The sequence below is a fragment of the Salvelinus sp. IW2-2015 genome, linkage group LG8 (assembly GCF_002910315.2).
Source record: "Salvelinus sp. IW2-2015 linkage group LG8, ASM291031v2, whole genome shotgun sequence".
NCBI classification, from domain to species: Eukaryota; Metazoa; Chordata; class Actinopteri; order Salmoniformes; family Salmonidae; genus Salvelinus; species Salvelinus sp. IW2-2015.
In genome coordinates, this window is record NC_036848.1 from 38,313,609 (window position 1) to 38,336,570 (window position 22,962).

At 41.6% G+C, this 22,962-nt stretch overlaps 1 protein-coding gene across 1 annotated transcript; it reads right to left on the reverse strand.

Moving 5' to 3' along the window:
* Window positions 1-2,319: 2,319 nt before the first annotated feature.
* Window positions 2,320-14,898, reverse strand: LOC111967864 (glucagon-like peptide 2 receptor). The gene is made up of 13 exons (XM_023993281.2): window positions 14,709-14,898; window positions 11,093-11,207; window positions 10,783-10,887; window positions 9,045-9,166; window positions 5,363-5,469; window positions 4,846-5,002; window positions 4,452-4,611; window positions 4,206-4,266; window positions 3,979-4,045; window positions 3,440-3,528; window positions 3,174-3,312; window positions 2,928-2,969; window positions 2,320-2,798 (listed from the first exon to the last, which is right to left on the reverse strand). Exons 1-13 carry the CDS (start codon window positions 14,796-14,798, stop codon window positions 2,418-2,420), a joined length of 1,635 nt encoding a protein of 544 aa, XP_023849049.1. The 5' UTR covers window positions 14,799-14,898; the 3' UTR covers window positions 2,320-2,417.
* Window positions 14,899-22,962: the final 8,064 nt, after the last annotated feature.

Sequence of the window (22,962 nt, forward strand, 5' to 3'; positions counted from 1 at the left end):
ATTATTACTTCTGTAAGGATGAGAATTGGATATTCATGATTGATTAGAAAGGCCTCACGTGTGTATAAATTCCTGTCTATCACGTGAACTAATTGGGATGGTGGTTGCCTGACCCAGAATAAAGTCACTTCCTGTTGAGCTCCTTATGCTGTCTCATGTCCATGTCTTGTCTTATAGCTGACGTTACACTCCCTGAACCCTCCAAACAGCGTGTTACACTTCCAAATATTTATTTTATTCCTCAACTWTAGAAGYRCGTAACTCAGCTTCTGAATTTCMTAGACGAACCAAAGACATCCGYYGATAAGTGRATTGGAGTCYCGTCTTTCTCGTGGAATTCACAGCTTGTTTCTAGCCTTGCGSGGGCACGCAGTACCACTTGTTCAAAAAAAGGGCAAAAACCATTGGTATAGTTTGCTTAATATTATCGGGATCCATTATTTTGCCTTCACATTTTTAAGCTGACACTTTTTGCCCTTTTTTTTTAATAAGTGGTGCTGGGTGCCCCCCTCATACCCCCTCAATTTGAGCACTGACTATATTACTTGCACTTGTGTGGCATCTGAAAACCTTGTCCATGTGGTATTTTTTAAATGTTTTATTTAACTAGACAAGTCAGTTAAGAACAAATTCTTATTTACAATGACAGCCTACTGGGGAACAGTGGGTTAACTGCCTTGTTCAGSGGCAGAACAACGGATTTGTACCTTGTCAGCCTGGGGATTCAATCCAGCAACCTTTCGGTTACTTGCCCATCGCTCCAACCACTAGGTACCTGCCCTCCCCCATGCTGTATCTGTTGTGTGTCGTTACCGTATACCTTTTTATTATTTAGTAATCAGTATCAGAGATTTGTTTCAAACACAAACGGTAATACAAGATTTCTTTAATGTATCACTATACGTTTTTAGATATGACAAATACATAATACCCACATCATGCACATGAACTGTAACACGTATCCTTCAGACTGTATCCTTCAGACTGTCCTTTTCAATGTCAACATTTTCTGACAACAAAAAATGTACACTTACCTGTTAATGCTCTATTGTGTTTATATACCTGCAGTAAGTACCTTTATGTGAGTTTATTTGAGTAATTTGATTGTTTTTCTGATAAAAAGTATGTACATAAATATACACTGAGTGTACAATACATTAGGYACACCTTCCTAYTATTGAGTTGCACCCCCTTTGCCCTCAGAACAGCCTCCATTTGTCTGGGATTCTACAAGGTGTCGAAAGCGGTCCACAGGGATGCTGGCCCATGTTGACTCCAATGCTTCCCACAGTTGTGTCAAGTTGGCTGGATGTTCTTTGGGTAGTGGACCATTCTTGYTACACACTGTTGAGAGTGAAAAACCCAGCAGCGGTGCAGTTCTTGACTCAAACCGMTGCYCCTGGTACCGACTACCATACCCCGTTCTAAGGCACTTAAATCTCTTGTCTTGCCCATTCACCCTCTGYATGGCACACATACACAACCCATGTCTCAAGGCTTAAAAATCCTTCTTTAACCTGTCTCATCCCCTTCATCTATGCTGATGGAAGTGGATTTAACAAGTGACATCAATAAGGGATCATAGCTTTCATCTGGATTCACCTGGTCAGTCTGTCATGGAAAGAGCATGTTTTGTACACTCAGTGTATGTATTATGATTTTTCATAAAACTCATATTTTTTATAGTGGAACATTACTCACATACARGTAAACAAAACGATACACAAAGGTACCATACAAATAATCTGTACAAAGATACAACAACACCAATCTCATTGTCTATCCAAGCAAGGACTTGTATCGCGTTCTCGCTCCTCGCCTCCTTCTCAAACCCCATTGGACGAGAAAGTGAGGGTTCTCCCCTTTGACCTTCTCCTCAAATGGGTTTTGAGAAGGAGGCGAGGAGAGAAGARGCAAGYTGTATGCWATTGAGATTCTTCCCATCTGTCAGGAGACAAGGCACCTTAACAGTTCATAACAGTCCAGAAAGGGAGGTGGCAGGGTTTGGGAGTAACTGATTACAAAAAAACAGCTAAAATATTGTAATKAGATTACAGATACTTTTGAGAAACTAGATGACTACTTCTTGAATTACTTTTAAATTCAGAAACTATGTTTGTTTCGGTTTTCTCAATGACAATCAATTCAGCATTGAAAAAAGGCGCAAGTTTATGTTCGTTCCACCTGAGTGTGGCTGCCCACAAATCAGAGACCACTATGATGACACACCAAATGTGTTTGATGGATGCTTTTTGTCTTCTTCTAATGCCTCTTCTGGGGAAAGTAATCCAAAAGTAACTGAAAGTAATCAGATTATGTTACTGAGTTTGGGTAATCCAAAAGTTACATTACTGATTACAATTTTGGACAGGTAACCTAACCAATCCTGACAAGGAGTGTCCACAAGATGGAGGAGGTCAGAACTCGCTCTCCTCCAGTATCTCCTCCATGGTCTCTCCCAGCGTCATCTCTCCATCGCTACTTGACAGGCTCTTCCTGGTYTGGAACTCCAATCCTCCCGTGTCTCTCTCCCTATCTCGCCACCCTGCCACCTCCCCTCCTTCCACCTCTCGTCGCCCTCCTTGCCCCTGCAAGGCCACCTGCAGCAAGTGGGAGTGTGTGGCAGGCCCACCCCCCTCCTCGTATGATTCGCTCTGCTGGGAGCCATGGGGGCGTCGGCCTCTAGAGCACTTCCACAGATGTTTGAGGGGTTCGCCCCGGAAGTCGATGCAGGGCATGACCTGGAAGTGGTTTGTGAACAGGAAGAGCTGCCATCGCTTTTTCAGCTCCGTCTGGACCTGGAGATAACAGATTTTTATTTGAGTTTTTTTTCTTTTTTTTCTTTTTTTTCCTATTACGATTAGAACGATTTGTTACGCTAACACTTAGGCTACAGTAAATTGAACTGCTAGTTTGTGGATAGTTACCTCTACGTTGGCGAAGCAGTACAGCACAGAAACCAAGAATCCCTGAGAGAGAGGTATTACTCATAATGATTGTATTCAAGGTAACAAACTCTACCGGACCATTTGCATGTATTATCAAGACACATTCTTTCCCTCTAAATGCAGTTCTTAATGGGATCAGGATGTTTTCCTATCTTTACTCAACAGGAACAATTAAACATTTGTTATGGTCTTTTGGAAGGTGGCCATTTTGTTATCAGTTCTTACCTGGAAGGAGCTGAGGGTGAGGTTAATGAAGTTCCTGGCATAGCGGCTGCTTCCCTCCACACTCTCGTCTATCAGTATTGTGAAAACTACCTCGTGGATCCCCAGTAGAGGGATCAGGACTATCGTAGCCCTGGCCAAGCTAACAGAGAAAAGGAAAGGAGTTTTGGCATTCAGACTGTATTGGGGTTCAAATAAAATAGTTGCTTGAGGGTGCTGGCTACTACTGTCACAGATCAGAGTAAACCTTTAGAGTGACCGTAGCCTACCTGTATCGGTAGTCTGTGAATTTCACTTGGTCTGCCTTTAACTTTGAGAGCAGCAACATTAGTATTTTGATGAATATGTAGAAAATGACCTGCAACACAAATCAAATATATTTTTTTTCTGTAAAACAGTAGGAGATGCTTATGTTTTTAGGCTGGTGTGTAAAAAGTAAACTGTGTCTTTAAGAGGAGAAACACTATCTTATTGGGATCAGTGCACCCTAACCATTCTGCCCTATATGACATGCTTGTGACTGCTTCTGACACCCGCTGCTCTGGCTGACGTCTATGTCACATGGTCTGTGAACTATTGATCTTAAACATCCCAAAATCGGTGTGAAATCAGTGAAAAATCACAGGAAATCTCACAAGAGCTGATGCCCCCAGTYTGTCAGTCTTGTGCACRTTTGGCGTACACTGTAGAGTCATATGGTTTGATAGACGATTTATRGTTGTGTCACGTTCTTAGATATCAGTGGAGCATTATTTGAGTGGTGATACAGGAGGTTGCTATAGATTATATATTGTAGGTTGCTACTCACCAACACAGATAAAGTGATGGGTCCCCTTATTATCCACCAGATCCATCTATTCTCATTGTTCCAGCACCTTAGGACAGGAGAGATTCAAGCGAGATTTGGGCCTACAGCATCAGCTTGTATCATCGACTATTGGGTATTTACACAGATCAGTACTGATTGATTACTTTATGCGAACAGACAGAAATATGTCTTGAAATGAGTGGTGGAAATTCTCCCCAAATACTTACCCTTTATTTTCATATAAAACTTTGCTCACTGCCCATGGCACCACAAACACGAATGGAGTACCTTTAGCGAGAGCAAAAGTATTTTGTTGCCATGAGCTCTATCTTCATTAGAGCCTTACCCTATCCAATGAACATGTGCCTTTCAAACATTAGAGCCTTACCCCAACCAATCAGAATGTGTCTTTTAAACATTAGCGCCTTACCTCAGCCAATTAACATGTATCTTATWAACATTTAGAACCATACCCCAGCCAATGAGCATGTATCTCTTGAGCAGCCGTCTCTTGGTGAGGACGTRGGTGAAGAGGAGGGTCTGGAGGAAGATTGCTTCTACCAGGAGCCAGAAGTAGTTACAGGCTACAAAATACTCCATGGACACCCGGGAGGCCTTACATACCACCGTTATCTACAGGAAGAGGAGATATTAGATGATATATTACAGTGCCTTATCCTTGTTGAATAAATGTATTTTACGTCATAGTCTCTTGTGACAGACGTTAACGTAAGAGCACACCTGAGATTTGGTTCTGGGTGCCCGAGATTTCTTCTATCATAAGAAYTAAGTATTCTGAAGGCCAGCATGGTTGAAAATGTAATGTTTTTATAGATTTTTTTAACAAACTCTACAGGACATGAYTACCACTGAGTTGGAGTATGAGTTCCACCCTTGGTCGTCACTGGGTAGCTTGGTGTACATGACATGTAACACGATCTCCTTTATGAAGACGGCTATGGCTCTCAACATGAAGGACACAAACAGATTCATGTGGATGTAGTTCCTCGTACAGTGGAGCTTCCTGGAAGAGACAGATGTTGGCATTGACTCAAACCCACCACTGACTATTTKGTGTGGAAATTGATTTTGTGATTATGCGACTAAGATGAATGCTCAGTACATAGACAATCCATTGTGGTTTATAGTGATCAATAACATAATCTGTAATCTTGTTATTCTGCTTCCCCTGGTATCCATTTATATTTTATTATCAATTAATGACATTGAACACTGACCAGGGGTTTTGAATCAATTACATGACTAAGGAGTATGTCATTGCTTTGCAGTTGTGTCATCGCCCTACGATAGTAGAATTCATCATAATCATCATTAACATGTGCCTAACCCCCTGACCCCTGCACTCTGGCCCCTTGACACTAACCTGAGAATGCCCATGAGCAGAGTGGCCAGAGAGAGGGAGGAGAGGGACAGAGAGTAGCCAACGATGGAGATGACCCTCAGGGCTGCATGGCGAAACCACTCATCTTCCTGAAAGACACAGACATGGAAAAAAATAAGTGAAAAAGAGGCAATTGACCTCAACCTCTGAAATTCACTTAGATATTACCTTTGATGATACAATGAAAGCAATACATGGTTATAACATCTACAGAAAATACAGAAATGCCAAAAGATGTGTTGCCGTTTAGACACTATTCAGAACCACATTCCTGTAAAGCTTAGAGAGGATCTCATGTTAAATACTGTTGAAGTAWTATGGCTACAGGTTCATCTGCCTCACCTAAATCCCATTGTGGTGGGAAGCCGCTATAGACCACCAAGTGCTAACAGTAAGTTTCTGGATAACTTGTTAAATGGTTGATAATGTACACTACCGGTCAAACGTTTTAGAACACCTACTCATTCAAGGGTTTTTCTTTATTTGTACTATTTTTTACATTGTAGAATAATAGTGAAGATATCAAAACTATGAAATAACACTTATGGAATCATGTAGTAAACAAAAAAGTGTTAAACAAATCAAAATCTATTTTATATTTGAGATTCTTCAAATAGCCACACTTTGCCTTGATGACAGCTTTAAACAATCTTGGCATTCTCTRAACCAGCTTCACCTGGAATGATTTTCCAACAGTCTTGAAGGAGTTGAAGGAGTTTTCTWTAATGGAAGCCTCTCCAACATAATCCAGGTAGAACCAGGAATTCCCCWGGGCAGCTGTTTAGGCCCCTTACTTTTTTCAATCTTTACTAACGACATGCCACTGGCTTTGAGTAAAGCCAGGGTGTCTATGTATGCGGATGACTCAACACTATACACATCAGTTACTACAGCAACTGAAATGACAGCAACACTTCACAAAGAGCTGCAGTTAGTTTCAGAATGGGTGGCAAGGAATAAGTTACACGGAACCCAAACCGTCTTATTTTGTCCCCCCACACCAAACGCGATCACACCACACAGGTTAAAATATCAAAACAAACTCTGAACCAATTACATTAATTTGGGAACAGGACAAAAAGCATTAAACATGTATGGCAATTTAGCTAGTTAGCTTGCACTTGCTAGCTAATTTGTCCTATTTAGCTAGCTTGCTGTTGCTAGCTAATTTGTCCTGGGATATAAACATTGAGTTGTTATTTTACCTGAAATGCACAAGGTCCTCTACTCCGACAATTAATCCACACATAAAACGGTCAACCGAATCGTTTCTAGTCATCTCTCGTCCTTCCAGGCTTTTTCATCTTTGAACTTATATGGTGATTGGCTTCTAAACTTTCATAATATTACTACACCGACCGGCAACACAGTTCGTCTTTCAATCACCCACGTGGGTATAACCAATGAGGAGATTGCACGTGGATACCCGCTTCTATAAACCAATGAGGAGATGGGAGAGGCAGGACTTGCAGCGCGATCTGCGTCAGAAATAGAAAGCAMTTTTATTTTAGCCCTTGGCAACGCAGACACTTGTTGACGCACGCGAGCAGTGTGGGTGCAATAATTGAATAACATAGATTTATACATTTATTTTGTAACYCTCGCGCGCAGTGTGGTCAGCCTATTTGTCCTAAATATTTCAAAAACTAAAAGCACTGTATRTTTTGACAAATCATTCACTAAACCCTAAACCACAACTAAATATTGTAATGAATTATGTGGAATTTGAGCAAGTTGATGTGACTAAACAGCTTGGTGAAACCCTGGATTATAAACTTTCAGGGTCAAAACATGTTGATACAACAGTAGTTAAAAACTTCTTAGGGATAGCCCCCTTTTTTTCAATAACTTGAAGTATGAGCAAACTACATGACATTTAATGTGAAGTCASCCAGGTACATTTGGGCAAATCGTGAAGGAGACGTTTACATTCATATTACATTTTTCTGCAAGAATATCATCAAATCTGTATACGTGGACTTTGATTGAGCTTTTCCAGTATTAGTAGCCATATTATAAGTTCAACATTTGCAAACAACCAGTTTTCATAACTTCATAACTCTCCATATTCYTATAATTTTTGTCCAAAAAGAAAAGGCTGGCTGTCGCACAAGGTTAACAGCTACATTTTGCGACAGATACGGGGTTTCTGGATACTCCCGTAAAGCCCAGCTCATTGGCTATCTAGCTAGCTTTGTTTGGTGCTTATTTGACAAAGTTAAGAGTCGATCAAGTGAAGACCGCCCGCGTCATCGGCATGCCATGAAGGGGTCGCTCTCTGACCAAATGTGGTGTCCTATAGGATATACTACACCCCTAATGATATAGTGAAGTCTGGTTACYTTCTAGGATCTCTGAGGAATACATACGAACGTGATTTGACTGGTTGAAACAATGTTTAGGGTTAGATTTTCAAAGATTCCTTTCTTTGCAAATTGAACGAGTGGAAATACAAAATCGATCGTGCATTTTTTTAGGATATGAAAAATGATTTTATCTAACAAAACAACACTTTATGTTATCTCTGGGACCCTTTGGATGATACATCAGAGCAAGATTTCAGAATGTAAGAACACATTTCACCTTCAGAGGTGAATTTATCAAACCTATTTGCGGTGAAAAAAGTGTTTTGTTGTTAAGGGCTCTCCTCAAACAATAGCATGGCATTTTTCCCGCAGTAATAGCTGCTGTAAATTGGACWGTGCAGTTATATTAACAAGAATTTAAGCTTTCAGCCGATGTTAGACACTTATATGTACCGACATTAGTTTTTTCTCTAAAATCTGCGATCGTGATACAAGGGGCTGCATGATTTACAACTATCCTTCCTACAGGCCCTAGATTTGTCGCACCTAGACTACTGTTCAGTTGTGTGGTCAGGTGCCACAAAGAGGGACTTAGTTCAATTGCAATTGGCTCAGAACAGGGCAGTGTGGCTGTACATAGAGCTAACATTAATGATATGCATGGCAATCTCGCATGGCTTAAAGTGGAGGAGAGATTGACTTCATCACTACTTGTTTTTGTAAGAGGTGTTGAAAAGCTGAATGCACCGAACTGTCTGTTTAAACGACTAGCACACAGCTCGGACACCCATGCATACCCCACATGACATGCCACCAGAGGTCTCTTCACAATCTACAAGTCCAGAACAGACTATGAGAGGTGCACAGTACTACATAGAGCCATGACTACATGGAACTCTATTCCACATCAGGTAACTGATGCAAACAGTAGATTCAGATTTAAAAACAGAAAGAAATACACCTTATGGAACAGCAGGGACTGTGAAGAGACACACACACAGGTACAGACACACGCACACGGGTGCTGGCACACGCACTCTACACACACTTGTAATATTGTTGTATAGTGGTATCATAGTGGTATCATACATTTTGTGTTGTGGATATGTGGTGGTATGACAGTGTTATATGATGCACTGTTTCATCTTTTGTTTTATGTGTAATATAAGTGTCTTAATGTGTATGCACCCCAGAAAAAGTAGCTGCTACCTTGGCAGCAGCTAACGGGGATCCCTAATAACATACAAATGGGAAATCTTTAACTGGGGTATGGTTTATTGTTGACGTTTCAGTTGCAAGGCCTTTTCCAAATGCAAGGCAAGTCTCCACTTTGTTTCCTCTCACAGCCTTTTCCTCACCTCGGGTTTAAAGAAGTCTTGGTCATCACATTCWGTCTTCTCCCGCCAGACATCCGTAGAATTCTCCTGGAGTCGCCAGGACCCATTGGACAGACACTCCATGTACACTCTCCTGGAGTCATCTGGGTCCGGAAGAGAAGAGGAATGACTGGATCGGTTATGGAGAGATTTGCTCATGCTCCAACCATGTTGGAAGGCACGTTTAACTGCGCTTCTAATTGTGTGTGGTACTGTATGAAATGTTATGATGTTGTGTTGTGCCATCACATGACGTTATAGATGTAGAATGTATGGATAGGTGTGATATTTATTTATTCATAAGGGACAATGCACATAAATCAACATCAATATTACAATAATGAAACATCCATGTAAATGTGCCGGGGTTAGCCAAAAGATCATTTGCACCTGTAGTACCTGGGCATGTAAGGGCCTTTTCACAGCCACTATATAAATACTCACTAAAACAATACAAAATATATCATTCTAACAACAACAACACGATCATCAACTGTCGTCTTACATATGAGGAGTCACAGATAACTCATGTGTACAGGTTTGGATAGATTTGAYCTATGTTTTCAATTTTAKATTTAAAAATACAATAGTCAGTGCAGCTTCTCAAGTCCATGTGCATTGCATTCCAGTATATTGTAGCTCTAACAGAGAAGGCCGATGGGCCGATTTTACTGTGTCGAAAAGGGACAACGCAATCRCCTCTAGTTACTGCCCTTGTTATCCTGGAGGTGCTTTCCTTGAGCATGATATGCCGGCATAGGGGTGGAGAGACAAGACCATTCAGGATCTTAAAGACAAGGCTTGCAAGGCTCTACATCATGCTTYAAGCTATCCAGACTAAATAAATGATGTATGTAAATTATATGACAATGGTGGTAACTGTTTGGTTTGTTATCAAGTGATTCGATTGGTTTCAGAARAGTAGCTCCTGCCTGTGACCAGCATGTGAGGCAATATCTCAAATGMGAGAAGATTATAGCATGCATATATAGTTTTATAAACCTAAAGTTGGATAATCCAAACTTGACTGTGTTATTAAGCACCTTCTTCACATGTTTCTTAAATGTCAAGMTGGAGTCCAAAATGACGCCGAGATACCTGAAATTAGACACAACTTTCAGACGCTCCTCATTAACAAGAACAGCTTGTTGGGAAGAATCAATGGATTTCTTAGAGAAGTACATAGAAACAGTCTTTAAATGCAGGCAAGAATTAGTCATACATTTAGAAARATGTACCATYGCTTCAGTTAACTTGTTAACAACTAGTTGTCTATTTTTCTGTGTACTTACAGAACTGTATCGTCTGCATACATCTGCATGTTAACTTGTGGGCAAACAAGTGGGAGATCATTTACATAGAGGGTAAACAGAAGGGGGCCTAATATTGACCCTTGTCATACCCTGAAGTTATAGTAAGGAGAGTCCGACTGAGTGTCCCCCAAACAAACCCTTTGACTTCTGTTTGTCAGATAGGAATACATCCAACGAATAACTTCAGTGGACACATTAACGGGGGATAGTTCGGAWYGGAGGACCTCATGATTCACAGTATCAAAGGCCTTTTTAAGATCCAAAAAGACTGACTTCACCACCTATGTCCAGTTTAGARTTAATGCACTCCAAAAAATAGCAGTTGGCTGTTTCGGTGGAATGGTTAGTTCTGAATCCAAATTGCATTTGATGGWTTGAGTTACCCTGAATGAAGCCTCCAGACTCACCCGTTGTAATCCAGGGAAGGTAGGAAGGACAGGGCACTGACACGTTGCCGGGAGCTGAGTGGGGCCAGCACACAAACACGTCAACCATCCCGTTACAGTAGATTCCTGAAAGGACAAACAAGTAAAGAGTAAGAGACAYACAGAAAAGTACATCAATAATAAAGTTCTATTGCTTAACGGAAAATGAATTTCCATATAGATCAATTGCTGCCCTGACAGTCTGGCTGCAATTAAATGACAATACACATTGTAGCGGAAGAATGGTACAGTGATACATGCAACTGGCCAGGGCCAAAAACAAACTGCTCACCAGTTTCTGAGAAGATGCTTTCTGCTAAAATCCTGGTGCAGTTCTCCCTATATTCATTCCGTTTAGAGATCAACTCTTCAAGTTTCATCTTCGTGGCMTCAGTTAATGGGGGATCCTAATCAAATCAAATCAATCACAGAGCCCACCACCTTTCATGTGAAATAAGACAGTTATAAAGAGAGGAATATTTTATGATAAACTATACATTTTTACCACCCCCAACAATGTGCCAGGAAGACTGAGGGGAATGTGGTTTTAGTGAGAGTCCACAAGATGGCAGTATTTGAGTAGAATTCCTGTTGAGCTATCTAACTACCCAACCTCCATCTTTGTTAGGTGTCTGTGTAGGCAATTTCACAAGCCTAGGGCTCAATTCAATCCGTATTGTCGAAGTTCAGCACTGTAGTGCAATTGAAATGTAAAGGTAATTTCCGATTGAGCCGACATATGCAAGGCTAACCTTGAATGCAGTTTCCGCAGACGCAGGAACATTGTCTTAAATTTTAAATRGTGCTATAGCGCTGAACTTCGGCGATACAGATTGAATCGAGACCCTAATGTCATGTGGTCTAAACTAATAGAAGTAAATGCACCTGTTTCATTTACTCTGAGAAGAGAAATCAAAATGGGAGATTTGACCAGCAGTAACTCAGTTAGGCTGCGTTTACACAGGCAGCCCAATTATGATCTTTGGACAATTATTTGCATATCTGATATCTATCTAGTCTTTCCCTAATGTGTAAACATCAAAAATAACTACAGGGAATCTAATCTTTTGACTTCCAGTTCATACAGTACCACCMCCATATGGCTGCGTTTACACAGGCAGCGRAATTCTGATCTTTTACCCAATGATTGAGCAAAAGATCAGAATTGGGCTTCCTGTGTAATCTGAATCCTGATAGAAACCCGATCCTCCATATGCGACCTCTGTCTGGACCTCAGATTAGATTTTTTTTGCTCTTAAGTGGTTTGATGCTGCGTTCATAACCAAGTGGGAAGGTGGTCATTAACAGTTGTMAATTTGTAAATACCAGTTGGATCCTATCATGTGCTTTGAACTCGTTGAGAAACGCTGATTGGCTAATGGCCAATGGTAAGTACAGACGTCATGATTGTAAACCAATTATAGCGTTCAAAAAACAGAATAGATTTTTAGAAATAATGTTTAGTTTTTACATCTAACTGCAGAAAATGCTGTTATCGAGGTAATTTCCTTAGTAGGTGATGTCAGAGCTCAGCATGTGGGACAAGTTGGAGCTCAGGGATGATAGACGAGTTTCCAACTAGTAATTACGAGGGGGATTCAAGTGGATTTTTCCCAGTTGTATGTGGTAAATACCACCTTCCCACCTGGTTATGAACGCATCATTATTGCACACTATTGCGCATGACCTGTTGTTACCATGACAACCACCCCAACATTTACAGTAGCAGTGATGGGAAATGAGCATTACATCTGTTTGCTACTTCAGAGGCTACATCAATGCGAATGCGCAAATCTGATCTTGGTCACATGTAAAACTGAGTGGACAGTCCAAAGAATTTCTGAAGTATAACGAAAATCTGATTTGCGTTCTTAGGGTGGCTGTGTAAATACAACCTTATGCCTATTCATGATCTTGGTCCAAAATGTAAAGTGACTGCCCAGTGTTTCCAGATTTCTATGAAATGTGACTTATTCATTTTCCTTACAAATCTTTTTAATGAAATATGTTGAAAAGCAGCTTTTCTGTGTTGCAATTGTGTGAGCATACCCCAACAACAAAATGGTTAATGGTGTGGGCGTATACRAGTCGAAAAAAAGATTAGCGCAAGTAGACCGCTGATTGGCCAGCTCACCCTCTTCTAGACTGCTGATTGGCCAGCTCAAGATTATGTTCTATGAGGAAATAGCAAGCAATTTTTAAATGGTCTGTTTGAGATACAAGTTTGAGGTGGGGTTTTTGAAGTGTTTTTTTCTCCAATTTAAGCTTTGGCCACAAATACGAGTATCAACAACCTTATTTGGATATGAGTTAACAGAATATTAACTTTGAAAGGTAACTGGGCAGATACTTTAAGATATCTTACCACATGATTTGGCAATGTTCTATACAAATAAAACATTGACAAAACATAATAAATTCAATTATTCTAGTGACAGACCAACCCTTCTCTTCTTTTTGTAAAGTAAACACAGAATCAAGGTTTTCCCATTTAGAATCTGTTATTCCACAGGTGAGGTGCAGTACCGTAGATATATCATCCAATGGATTCTATTTCTATGTGCGGTACTCTTTCTCTGACCAACATTCCCTGCCTTGCCTTCACACTCCAATGGGGATACATACTGTATATCTATCTGAAATGTGTAACCTCTCTCTACTATCTGGGGTGAAAAGAAGGTACAGGGGCTCTCCTCTACTTTAAGAGAAAACACTTTAAATTCCACTGAGACACTTAAGGGATTCTGAGCTTAACTCAGTTACATATTTGGAGAGAGTGCTGATATAATTGAGGGCCTGGGTATAAAATCTGAGAGATCTCTACTGAGATCATGTTTATCATATAGTATGTAGCTACTATTGAGTAAAGGGATGTATTTACAGTAAGTACACAAGGTAATACTGAAGGTATAGAGTTTTAGGAGTTACTAAGATAGAATCATACTTTGGAAATGCGTCGGTGTATTTTATTTGCTGTATACTGTATGTCCGTTTCTGGTTGTTCTGGTACATTTTGCAGCAGATTTTGTGATAATATTTATGTCTGGAGTGATATGRACGGCCACATGTGTGCCATGCCATGCAACCCAGTACATTATCATATAGCCATGTTGCTAAGCAACTCCAAAGTTCTTGCATATCCCAGTCGCATAAAAAAAARAAAGATTTCATACCATAAATTCAGGGRTTATRATCTCACTGTGTCAGTGAGATAGATTATGGTTTTACAGTTCAACGGTAGCAACTCATCCTCTCAATCAGATAAAGGAGAACTGGAATCTGGAGCAAATTATGTTTCTCTGTTGTGAGGTTGGAATATTTGTGAGATTACTTCAATTCACTTTTTTAACAGAATATTTGTTTTTTCATATTTTACTGAATATTCTATATGTACTATAGATGTTCAAATAAATGCTCAACAAAAAAACATGTTTCTTTTTTACTGGCACTCCTGACAGGAAACAAGTAGGAAAAGTTGTAAAGGAAATATCAAATGGCTCCCAAACTGGCTTAGAATCAATATTCTGGAGAAATTGAATTCAGATTAGTACATGCACATGTGTGTGCCCTGCTTGTGTGTGTATGTGTGTGCATATGGGCGGCAGGTACCCAAGCGTTTTAGAGAGACGAACCAGCAACCGGAGAGTTGCCAGCCAGTTTGAGTCCCGGGTCTGACAGGAAAAAATCTGGTGGGAAGTCAGCTGGCAACCGGAGGGTTGCTATTATCAAGTCCTAGATGCCGTTGTACCTTGATCAAGTCACTTAACCTGTATGTGTGTCTTTCGGGGGCGTTGGGATAAAGCAGATTTTGGTTGGACTTTGTGCTGACAAATAAAGTGATCTTAATATTAATGTGTGTGTGTGTGTGTGCGTGTGTGTGTGTGTGTGCGCGCGGCTCACCATCTTACCTGCAGACTGGAGAGGAGCAGTAGGAGTAAAGGAGAGAGTGTGGTGCTCCCCAGTGCCCACCCCCCTCTGTGCCAGGCTGGTCGTAGCATGGGTATGGCACTTTGTTTACATATAAGCTGGATGGCACCTCATCGACCCGCRTGCCATCGATGCTCTCTTCACACTCATCCTTGTCTTACCTCTCAGCATCCACACCACACGGAACCAACACATGGACAAGCCTCTTCTCTAAAGTGTCCAGTCCTTTCACCAATGTGGTTTTCCAGGTAAAGATGGTTTGAGACTTGTGAACGTMTTATGTGCTTGGTTAAGCTGACTTACTCACGGTGTAGGCTGCTCTCAGTGTTTGGCTTCTGAGCTGATTTTTGAAAGGCAGTGTCTTCTCTCTTCAACATAGGCTCGCCTCAAAACAGTGGGTTTTCGGGTAAAGATGATTTGTGATTGGTTTAGGTACATTTTTATAGGTGCCTGGTAGAGATGGAGCCGGCTTCTTCTTAGGATCGGTGTTTACCTTCTTTTAGGCGTTGGTTGATATTCTAAAGGTAAATTCTTCCTGTAACTAATGTTTTGGGAATAAATAGTGTTCTTCTCTTGGTTGACAGGTGTTTAGTAAAGATATCCAGGAACTTATTCTAGTTGTGGATTATTTTGGAGCAATGTTCCCCATCTCATTGAGGCTTTAAACGAGACACTCCTTTTTAAGTTGTGATCAGTTTGATAAAGTTTTCTCTGACATCTCTACTAGTTTTAGTATTTTATAAAGTTGTCCTCTGTCCTAGTTGACGTGTGTTAGTAAAGTTGTCCTCTGTCCTAGTTCACAAGCATTAGTTAACTTGTCCTTTGTCCCTCACCTAGTTGACGTGTATTAGCAAAGTCATCATTGTCTTCTTAGTATTTGGTAAAGTTGTCTTTGGCTCGTCTGCCTGTCGCTGTGTGTTTGGTTAAGTTGTCTTCGTCTCAGGCTCATTCTCAAGGGTTCTGTTGTCTGTCCTCCCTGATGTCCTGAACGCGACTGAAAGCGTCTGTGGATCCTCACCCATCAGTCTGCCTCCCCTTTTTCTCCGCCCGGCCTTGTCCCAGCCAATCAAGATAAGACAAGGGAGAGCTATTTTACTGGAGGTGACTTTATAGTCCAGGAGGGGAACGCACCACACGCAGAAAGTCACACACACACAGCCACACACACAACACACACACACACACACACACACACACACACACACACACACACACACACACACACACACACACACACACACACACACACACACACACACACACACACACACACACACACACACACAACACACACACACACACACACACACAACCACACACACACACACACACGTAGGTGTGCTGTTGATCCATGACTGGGGCTAAAGGTTCAGTGGCAGTTTTATGTGGGTGGTTCTCCCAAAGTAAGAGGGCCTCATCAACAGTATTTGACACTAATGGGATCTCTGTGTGGTCTAATGGATCTACAAACGCACCACAGGAACTGCAGGGGCATGACCAAACACACAGGATGGATCAGAAGCCAGAGAAACATGTTGTACTACTGTTCATGCACTGTGCAGATGGTGCAGCCAAAAAAAGTCATTACTGTTAAATCAAATCAAACTTTTCCTAAGTGTACTAATGTATAAGTTTAACAATAAATAGCACTTTATAGACAACGACGGGGGGTGGGGGTGGGGGGGGGGGGGGGGGGTTAAAACTATGTTTGGAAGTAAACTACATTCCTTAAACATTTAGAAAGAAAGAGAAAAGTTAGTCAATTAATAACCTTATTTCACTATGACATCACAGTGTAAACAATGTGCTATATGAGGGTGGTTGATTCTAGCGTTGTTTACACCATTATTTACCGCACTGTTTACATGTTGACATAATAGGGAAATAGGGTTATGGAAGAGAAAAGGGAACCTTTGTAACAAGGAACAAGAGAAAAGGTATAAACACCTGTAATAAAAGGGAAACATTACGTAGAGGAAGATAAGATACGCGGAGGAAGATATGACTCAGCCTATGTAGACAATTCTCCTAGTCCCCACCGTTCAATGGTTCTTTGTAGGACTGTCAGTGTGGGGAGGGCCTGAGGTGCCAGTCTGCCGGGTTTAACTCGCTTCTAGTTGAATTTGAAAGCCCTACTATAGCTCTGCGGGGCCAGCTTTGTTCGTCACAGAGTCACAGTGTCCTTTGTTTTGCTCCCGGGCTTTCCACAACTGTAAGAGGACAAAATATCAGGGGGTTGTTAGGGTTAGGGTTGAGTCGAGGTGTGGACATGAAGCTACGGTTGGGATTAGAGTTGAGGCTAGGATTAGGATGTGGACAGCTAGGGTTAGTTATTTATATGCACATCTAGTATTTCTCAGGTTCTAGGCACAAGAACATAATCACACAGGTCATGCTATAAAACAACTGGAGAATGCCATATGCCTGGCCTCACCACATCAACCCAGAACTATTTATCCTCACAGTGTTGTGCACTTCACAGGTGGAGGATTGAAGGAGTTAGTTATGCTTCCGATTGACAGCCGTAACCTCACGTCAGCTATTATTTACATTTTAAAATAGGCTTACATCCACTTTGTGAGATCATTCGCTACTGAGAGTAAGGGTATCTAGTGTAAGTTAAAGGCAATTACAGTATAGTACATCACATTACACTAATGTAGAGAGTTTACTGACCTTCACAAGGGCAGGGTGTAGTAAAATCCATGTTAGTGTGGGCAGATCATTCAGCCAGCAATGGAATAAATGCACAATATCCTTTGGTGCGAGTTCTGCTCTTCTGATGGACTGTACACCCATCTGATCATTCTATAGATCATCATTTGATAGTATGGTATATTATGATGGAAGACACACCTGTCACATTTTGTGACATGGGAGGAAGTTAAAAGCATGCCTGGTTTGTTTACATGAAGAGCTAACCTTAGTAATACATCAGCTGGTACGTAATTGTGTTTTCATTACAGAATGATCTAGTGCTCTGATAAATATAGGGGGCAGATTTGACAGTGAATCCATCCAGGTGACTCTCTATGTTATAGGGACTATGAAGATGTAGGAATTAAGACTCCACTGTGACCCAGTCATGGCATCATTTGTGCCTGTGTGATATACAAAATATCAAACTGAAATTAGTTTATTTTACTCTTGGTTCCATAAGCATGGCTGTAAAAAGTCCTGATACAGTCATATGTCAGCATTATCTTCACTAACAATAAAAAGCTTAAGAGGGTTTAGACGACAATTAAAATATATAGAGAAATTCTCTCAGGTCCAGGACAACATAAATGTGATAAAAGCAATTTCATGGAGACATGGCCTTAGGACAGCCCTGGTATTGCTACCCCATGCCAAGGATCCTCAGTGTGTGTGGGTGTGTATTTGTGTGTGTGGGTGTGTATTTGTGTGTGTGCATGAGTGTGTGTGTGTGTGTGTGTGTGTGTGTGTCGAAGCTGGACTTGGTCCGAGACGAGAGTGAAGAGGCTGTCAAGGAGCTAATGTGACGGTTCAAGTGTGCCCATTTGAAACACAGATAATAGTAAGACGCTCGCCAACTGAACTGAAGCTTCTCCCGCTAAGAGAACTGTCTGGTTTGTCACTCGTCTGTGATGTGTGCTTCACTCACATTGAAATAAAATAGAACCTTATTTCATCATAAAAACAGGCCAAACCTGTCACAATAAAGTTAAGGATGGCTGCTTTGGCAAGTCCTACAGTCCCATTCGGACAGACTTTAGTTTCATTGTTTTGGAAGCTGAGACGGTAGCTTTAACTGTCTCATTTAGTTTTCACACTATACTGATGAGCATTTTATTCACCAGATCAGAGTTTGCACACAGCGGATTATAATGGGAGACAGTCAATGAAGTGTTTGTGTCTTTCACTCATTAAAGAGAGATATTACAGTAATGATCTGTCTGGGTTTGTTTCCTGCGAGCTTGGCTTTGACTCTGCCAGTATTTTAACTTCGTCTACTCTCAGCCATAACAGTGAACTTGGCCTGAACCGTGAAGATGGCAGTATTTACTTTGTTGTGGTTTTATGACATGTTTGTGCATCATGGAATCACTGTACCATTCTCTCCCATTGTCACGAGAGCTTCTCGTGAGCACTGGAGAAGCAATCTAAACAAAGGATTCCAGACCCATTTTGTTGTCTCGTGTCTTAAAACGGGCCTGGAGTAGATTTTAAGTGCATTCCCATGATCTTTTATATGAGGTCAACATATATAGATAAAAAGGCAAAATACATAGCTAAGAAGTACTTTCCCAAATCAAATCAAATCAAATGTATTTATATAGCCCTTCTTACATCAGCTGATATCTCAAAGTGCTGTACAGAAACCCAGCCTAAAACCACAAACAGCAAGCAATGCAGGTGTAGAAGCACCTCTTTAGTCTCTTACGAAGTGTACTTTTTTGTCTTTTTCACTTTTAGCCCAAAACATTTTCTGCTGATTTGTAGGCAGAAGGCCAACATGGTGAGTTTTAGGAATACATTACAGCAGGGCCCTTTCAACAACAAGGACCCAGATATGCCAAACAACAGTATGCTGCTAGCAAAGCAGGCCACTGAGGTACTAAGACAATTGTGAGAGTGAACTAATTGATACATATATTTTCAGACAAAGCTGTGCTCGTGTTCGACATGGCAATAACACTGTGAAAACTGATGTCCCAACCCATTCTGCTTCAGTATGGATCCAATATGGGTCAGAGGTATTGGATTTCTGCTTTTTCAACCAAGGGGAATGACAAATCGAAACAGGCAGCTCTTTCTGGGGGGAATATTTGATTTGTTGTGTTTTCTTTCTGCATCACAAGCAAATATAATCCTGAGCTACTGAAAGATGTCCTGATCGCAGGTCACTGAGACATTCTGTACATTGGAAGAATCATACAACACTGGCATCAGGCAAATACAACCACATACAGTGCCTTCAGAAAGTATTCAGACCCCTTGACTTTTTCCAAATGTTGTTACAGCCTTATTCTAAAATGGATAAAAAAATATAAAAAATCCTCAGCAATCTACACACAATACCCCATAATGAAAACAGGTTTTTAGAAATGATTGAAAACAGGTTTTTAGACATTTTTGCACATTTATTAAAAATAAAAAATAAAAAAATTAAAAAAGACTCTCAGACCATGAGAAACAAGATTCTCTGGTCTGATGAAACCAAGATTGAACTCTTTGGCCTGAATGCCAAGCTTCACGTCTGGAGGAAACCTGGCACCATCCCTACAGTGAAGCATGGTGGTGGCAGCATCATGCTGTGTGGATGTTTTTCAGCAGCAGGGACTGGGAGACTAATCAGGATCGAGACAAAGATGAACGGAGCAAAGTACAGAGAGATCCTCGATGAAGACCTGCTACAGAGCACTCAGGACCTCAGACTGGGGCAAAGGTTCACCTTRCAACAGGACCACAACACAAAGCACACAGCCAAGACAATGCAGGAGTGGCTTCGGGACAAGTCTCTGAATGTCCTTGAGTGTCCCAACCAGAGCCCAGACTTGAACCCATTCTAACATTTCTGGAGAGACCTGAAAATAGCTGTGCGGCAACGCTCCCCATCCAACCTGACAGAGCTTGAGAGGATCTGCAGAGAAAAATGGGAGAAACTCCCTAAATAGAGGTGTGCCAAGCTTGTAGCGTCATTCCCAAGAAGACTGTAATATCTGCCAAAGGTGCTTCAACAAAGAACTGAGAAATGGGTCTGAATACTTATGTAAATGTGATATTTACGTTTTTTTGTTTATATAAAAAAGAGAACATTTCTAAAAACCTGTTTTTGCTTTGTAGTTATGGGGTATTGTGTGTAGATTGATGAGGGTGGAAAAAACTATTTKATCCATTTTTGAATAAGGCTGTAACCTAACAATATGTGGAAAAAGTCAAGGGGTCTGAATACTTTCTGAAGGCACTGTACATAGTTATTATTTTGTATGCGTTAATGTTTATGACCACAGAGAGAATGCTTGACAAAGGAATGGTGTTATAATTTGTACTGTCGACCTACATTTCCATTAATTATTTGACATAAAACCCAAAGCTCAAAGTAAAAGTTTTCTGGACACCAACCAAAACAGGCATGCATCCAGTTTTACAGACATACAGGTCTGCTCAGCTCCACTCTTCAGGTCCATCACCGGCATGTAAAAGTGTCAGCGTTGTGACACCGCTGGGGTAAACAGCACTCTGTGTGAGGAGAGGCCTGGGCCGGTGCGCTGAAGTTTGTTTACCACTTGCTGTAAATGGGTTAGAATGTGTTTAGCACTCAGGACAGGTGATATGTTGGAAGTTAAACAGGTTGCTGTGTGGATACATAAACTGTTTGGTTCTGTGCTGGCTGCTGGGAGTGTGGCGTGAGAAAGACTGAGCAGGAGTTGTCCAACCTACCTCCCTGCCCCCCGAAAGGGATTCTATAGCGTGCGTGTGTGTGTGTGTGTGTGTGTGTGTGTGTGTGTGTGTGTGTGTGTGTGTGTGTGTGTGTGGTGTGTGTGTGTGTGTGTGTGTGTGTGTGTGTGTGTGTGTGTGTGTGTGTGTGTGTGTGTGTGTGTGTGTGTGTGTGTGTGTGTGTGTGTGTGTGTGTGTGTGTGTGTTGTGTGTTGTGTGTGTGTTTTGTGTGTGTGTGTGTGTGTGTGTGTGCAGAGTGTTTACATTCTTCCCTAGGCAGAGAGTGATGGCAGGGCCCCAGGTGGCGGGCTTATGAGCGCAGGATTCATACCAGGAAAAACAAACAGGCAGTGAGAAAATGAAAGAGAGGAAGAGAGAGAGGCATAGAAAAAGAGAGAAACTTAGAGAGAGAGAGAGAGAGAGAGCCTGGAGCTTGGGGAAGCTGCTAGAACATCAAAGGAGCAAAAAAAAGAATAACAATAAGGGGATGAGGTAGTTGAATGGGCTATTTACAGATGGACTATGTACAGGTGCAATGATCTATAAGCTACTCTGACAGCTGATGCWTCAAGTTAGTGAGGGAGATATGAGTATCCAGCTTCAGTGATTTTTGCAATTTGTTCCAGTCATTGGCAGCAGAGAACTGGAAGGAAAGGCAGCCAAAGTAGGAATTGGCTTTGGAGGTGACCAGTGAAATATACGTGCTGGAGCACGTGCTACGGGTGGGTGCTGCTATGGTGACCAGTGAGCTGAGATAAGGCGGGGCTTTATCTAGCAAATACTTATAGATGACCTAGAGCCAGTGGGTTTGGCGACGAGTATGAAGCGAGGGCCAGCCAACGAGAGCATACAGGTCGCAGTGGTGGGTAGTATATGGGGCTTTGGTGACAAAACGGATGGCACTGTGATAGACTGCATCCAATTTGCTGAGTAGAGTGTTGGAGGCTATTTTGTAAATTACATCGCCGAAGTCAAGGATCGGTAGGATAGTCAGTTTTACGAGGGTATGTTTGGCAGCATGAGTGAAGGATGCTTTGTTGCGAAATAGGAAGCCGATTCTAGATTTCATTTTGGATTGGAGATGCTTAATGTGAGTCTGGAAGGAGAGTTTACAGTCTAACCAGACACCTAGGTATTTGTAGTTGTCCACATATTCTAAGTCAGAACCGTCCAGAGTAGTGATGCTTGACGGGCGGGCAGGTGCGGGCAGCAATCGGTTGAAGAGCATGCATTTAGTTTTACTTGCATTTAAGAGCAGTTGGAGGCCACGGAAGGAGAGTTGTATGGCTTTGAAGCTCGTCTGGTGGTTAGTTAACACAGTGTCCAAAGAAGGGCCAGAAGTATACAAAATGGTGTCATCTGCGTAGAGGTGCATCAGAGAATAACCAGCAGCAAGAGCGACGTCGTTGATGTATACAGAGAAGAGTCGGCCCGAGAATTGAACCCTGTGGCACCCCCATAGAGACTGCCAGAGGTCCAGACAACAGGCCCTCCGATTTGACACATTGAACTCTGGCTGAGAAGTAGTTTGTGAACCAGGCGAGGCAGTCATTTGAGAAACCAAGACTGTTGAGTCTGCCGATAAGAATGCGGTGATTAACTGACCGCGGCAGCTTTCCAACCTTTGGGGATCTCAGACGATACGAAAGAGAGGTTGAACAGGCTAGTAATAGGAGTTGCAACAATTGCGGCGGATAATTTTAGAGAGGGTCCAGATTGTCTAGCCCATCTGATTTGTAGGGGTCCAGATTTTGCAGCTCAATCAGAACATCAGCTATCTGGATTTGGGTGAAGGAGAAATGGGGGAGGCTTGGGCAAGTTGCTGTGGGGGGT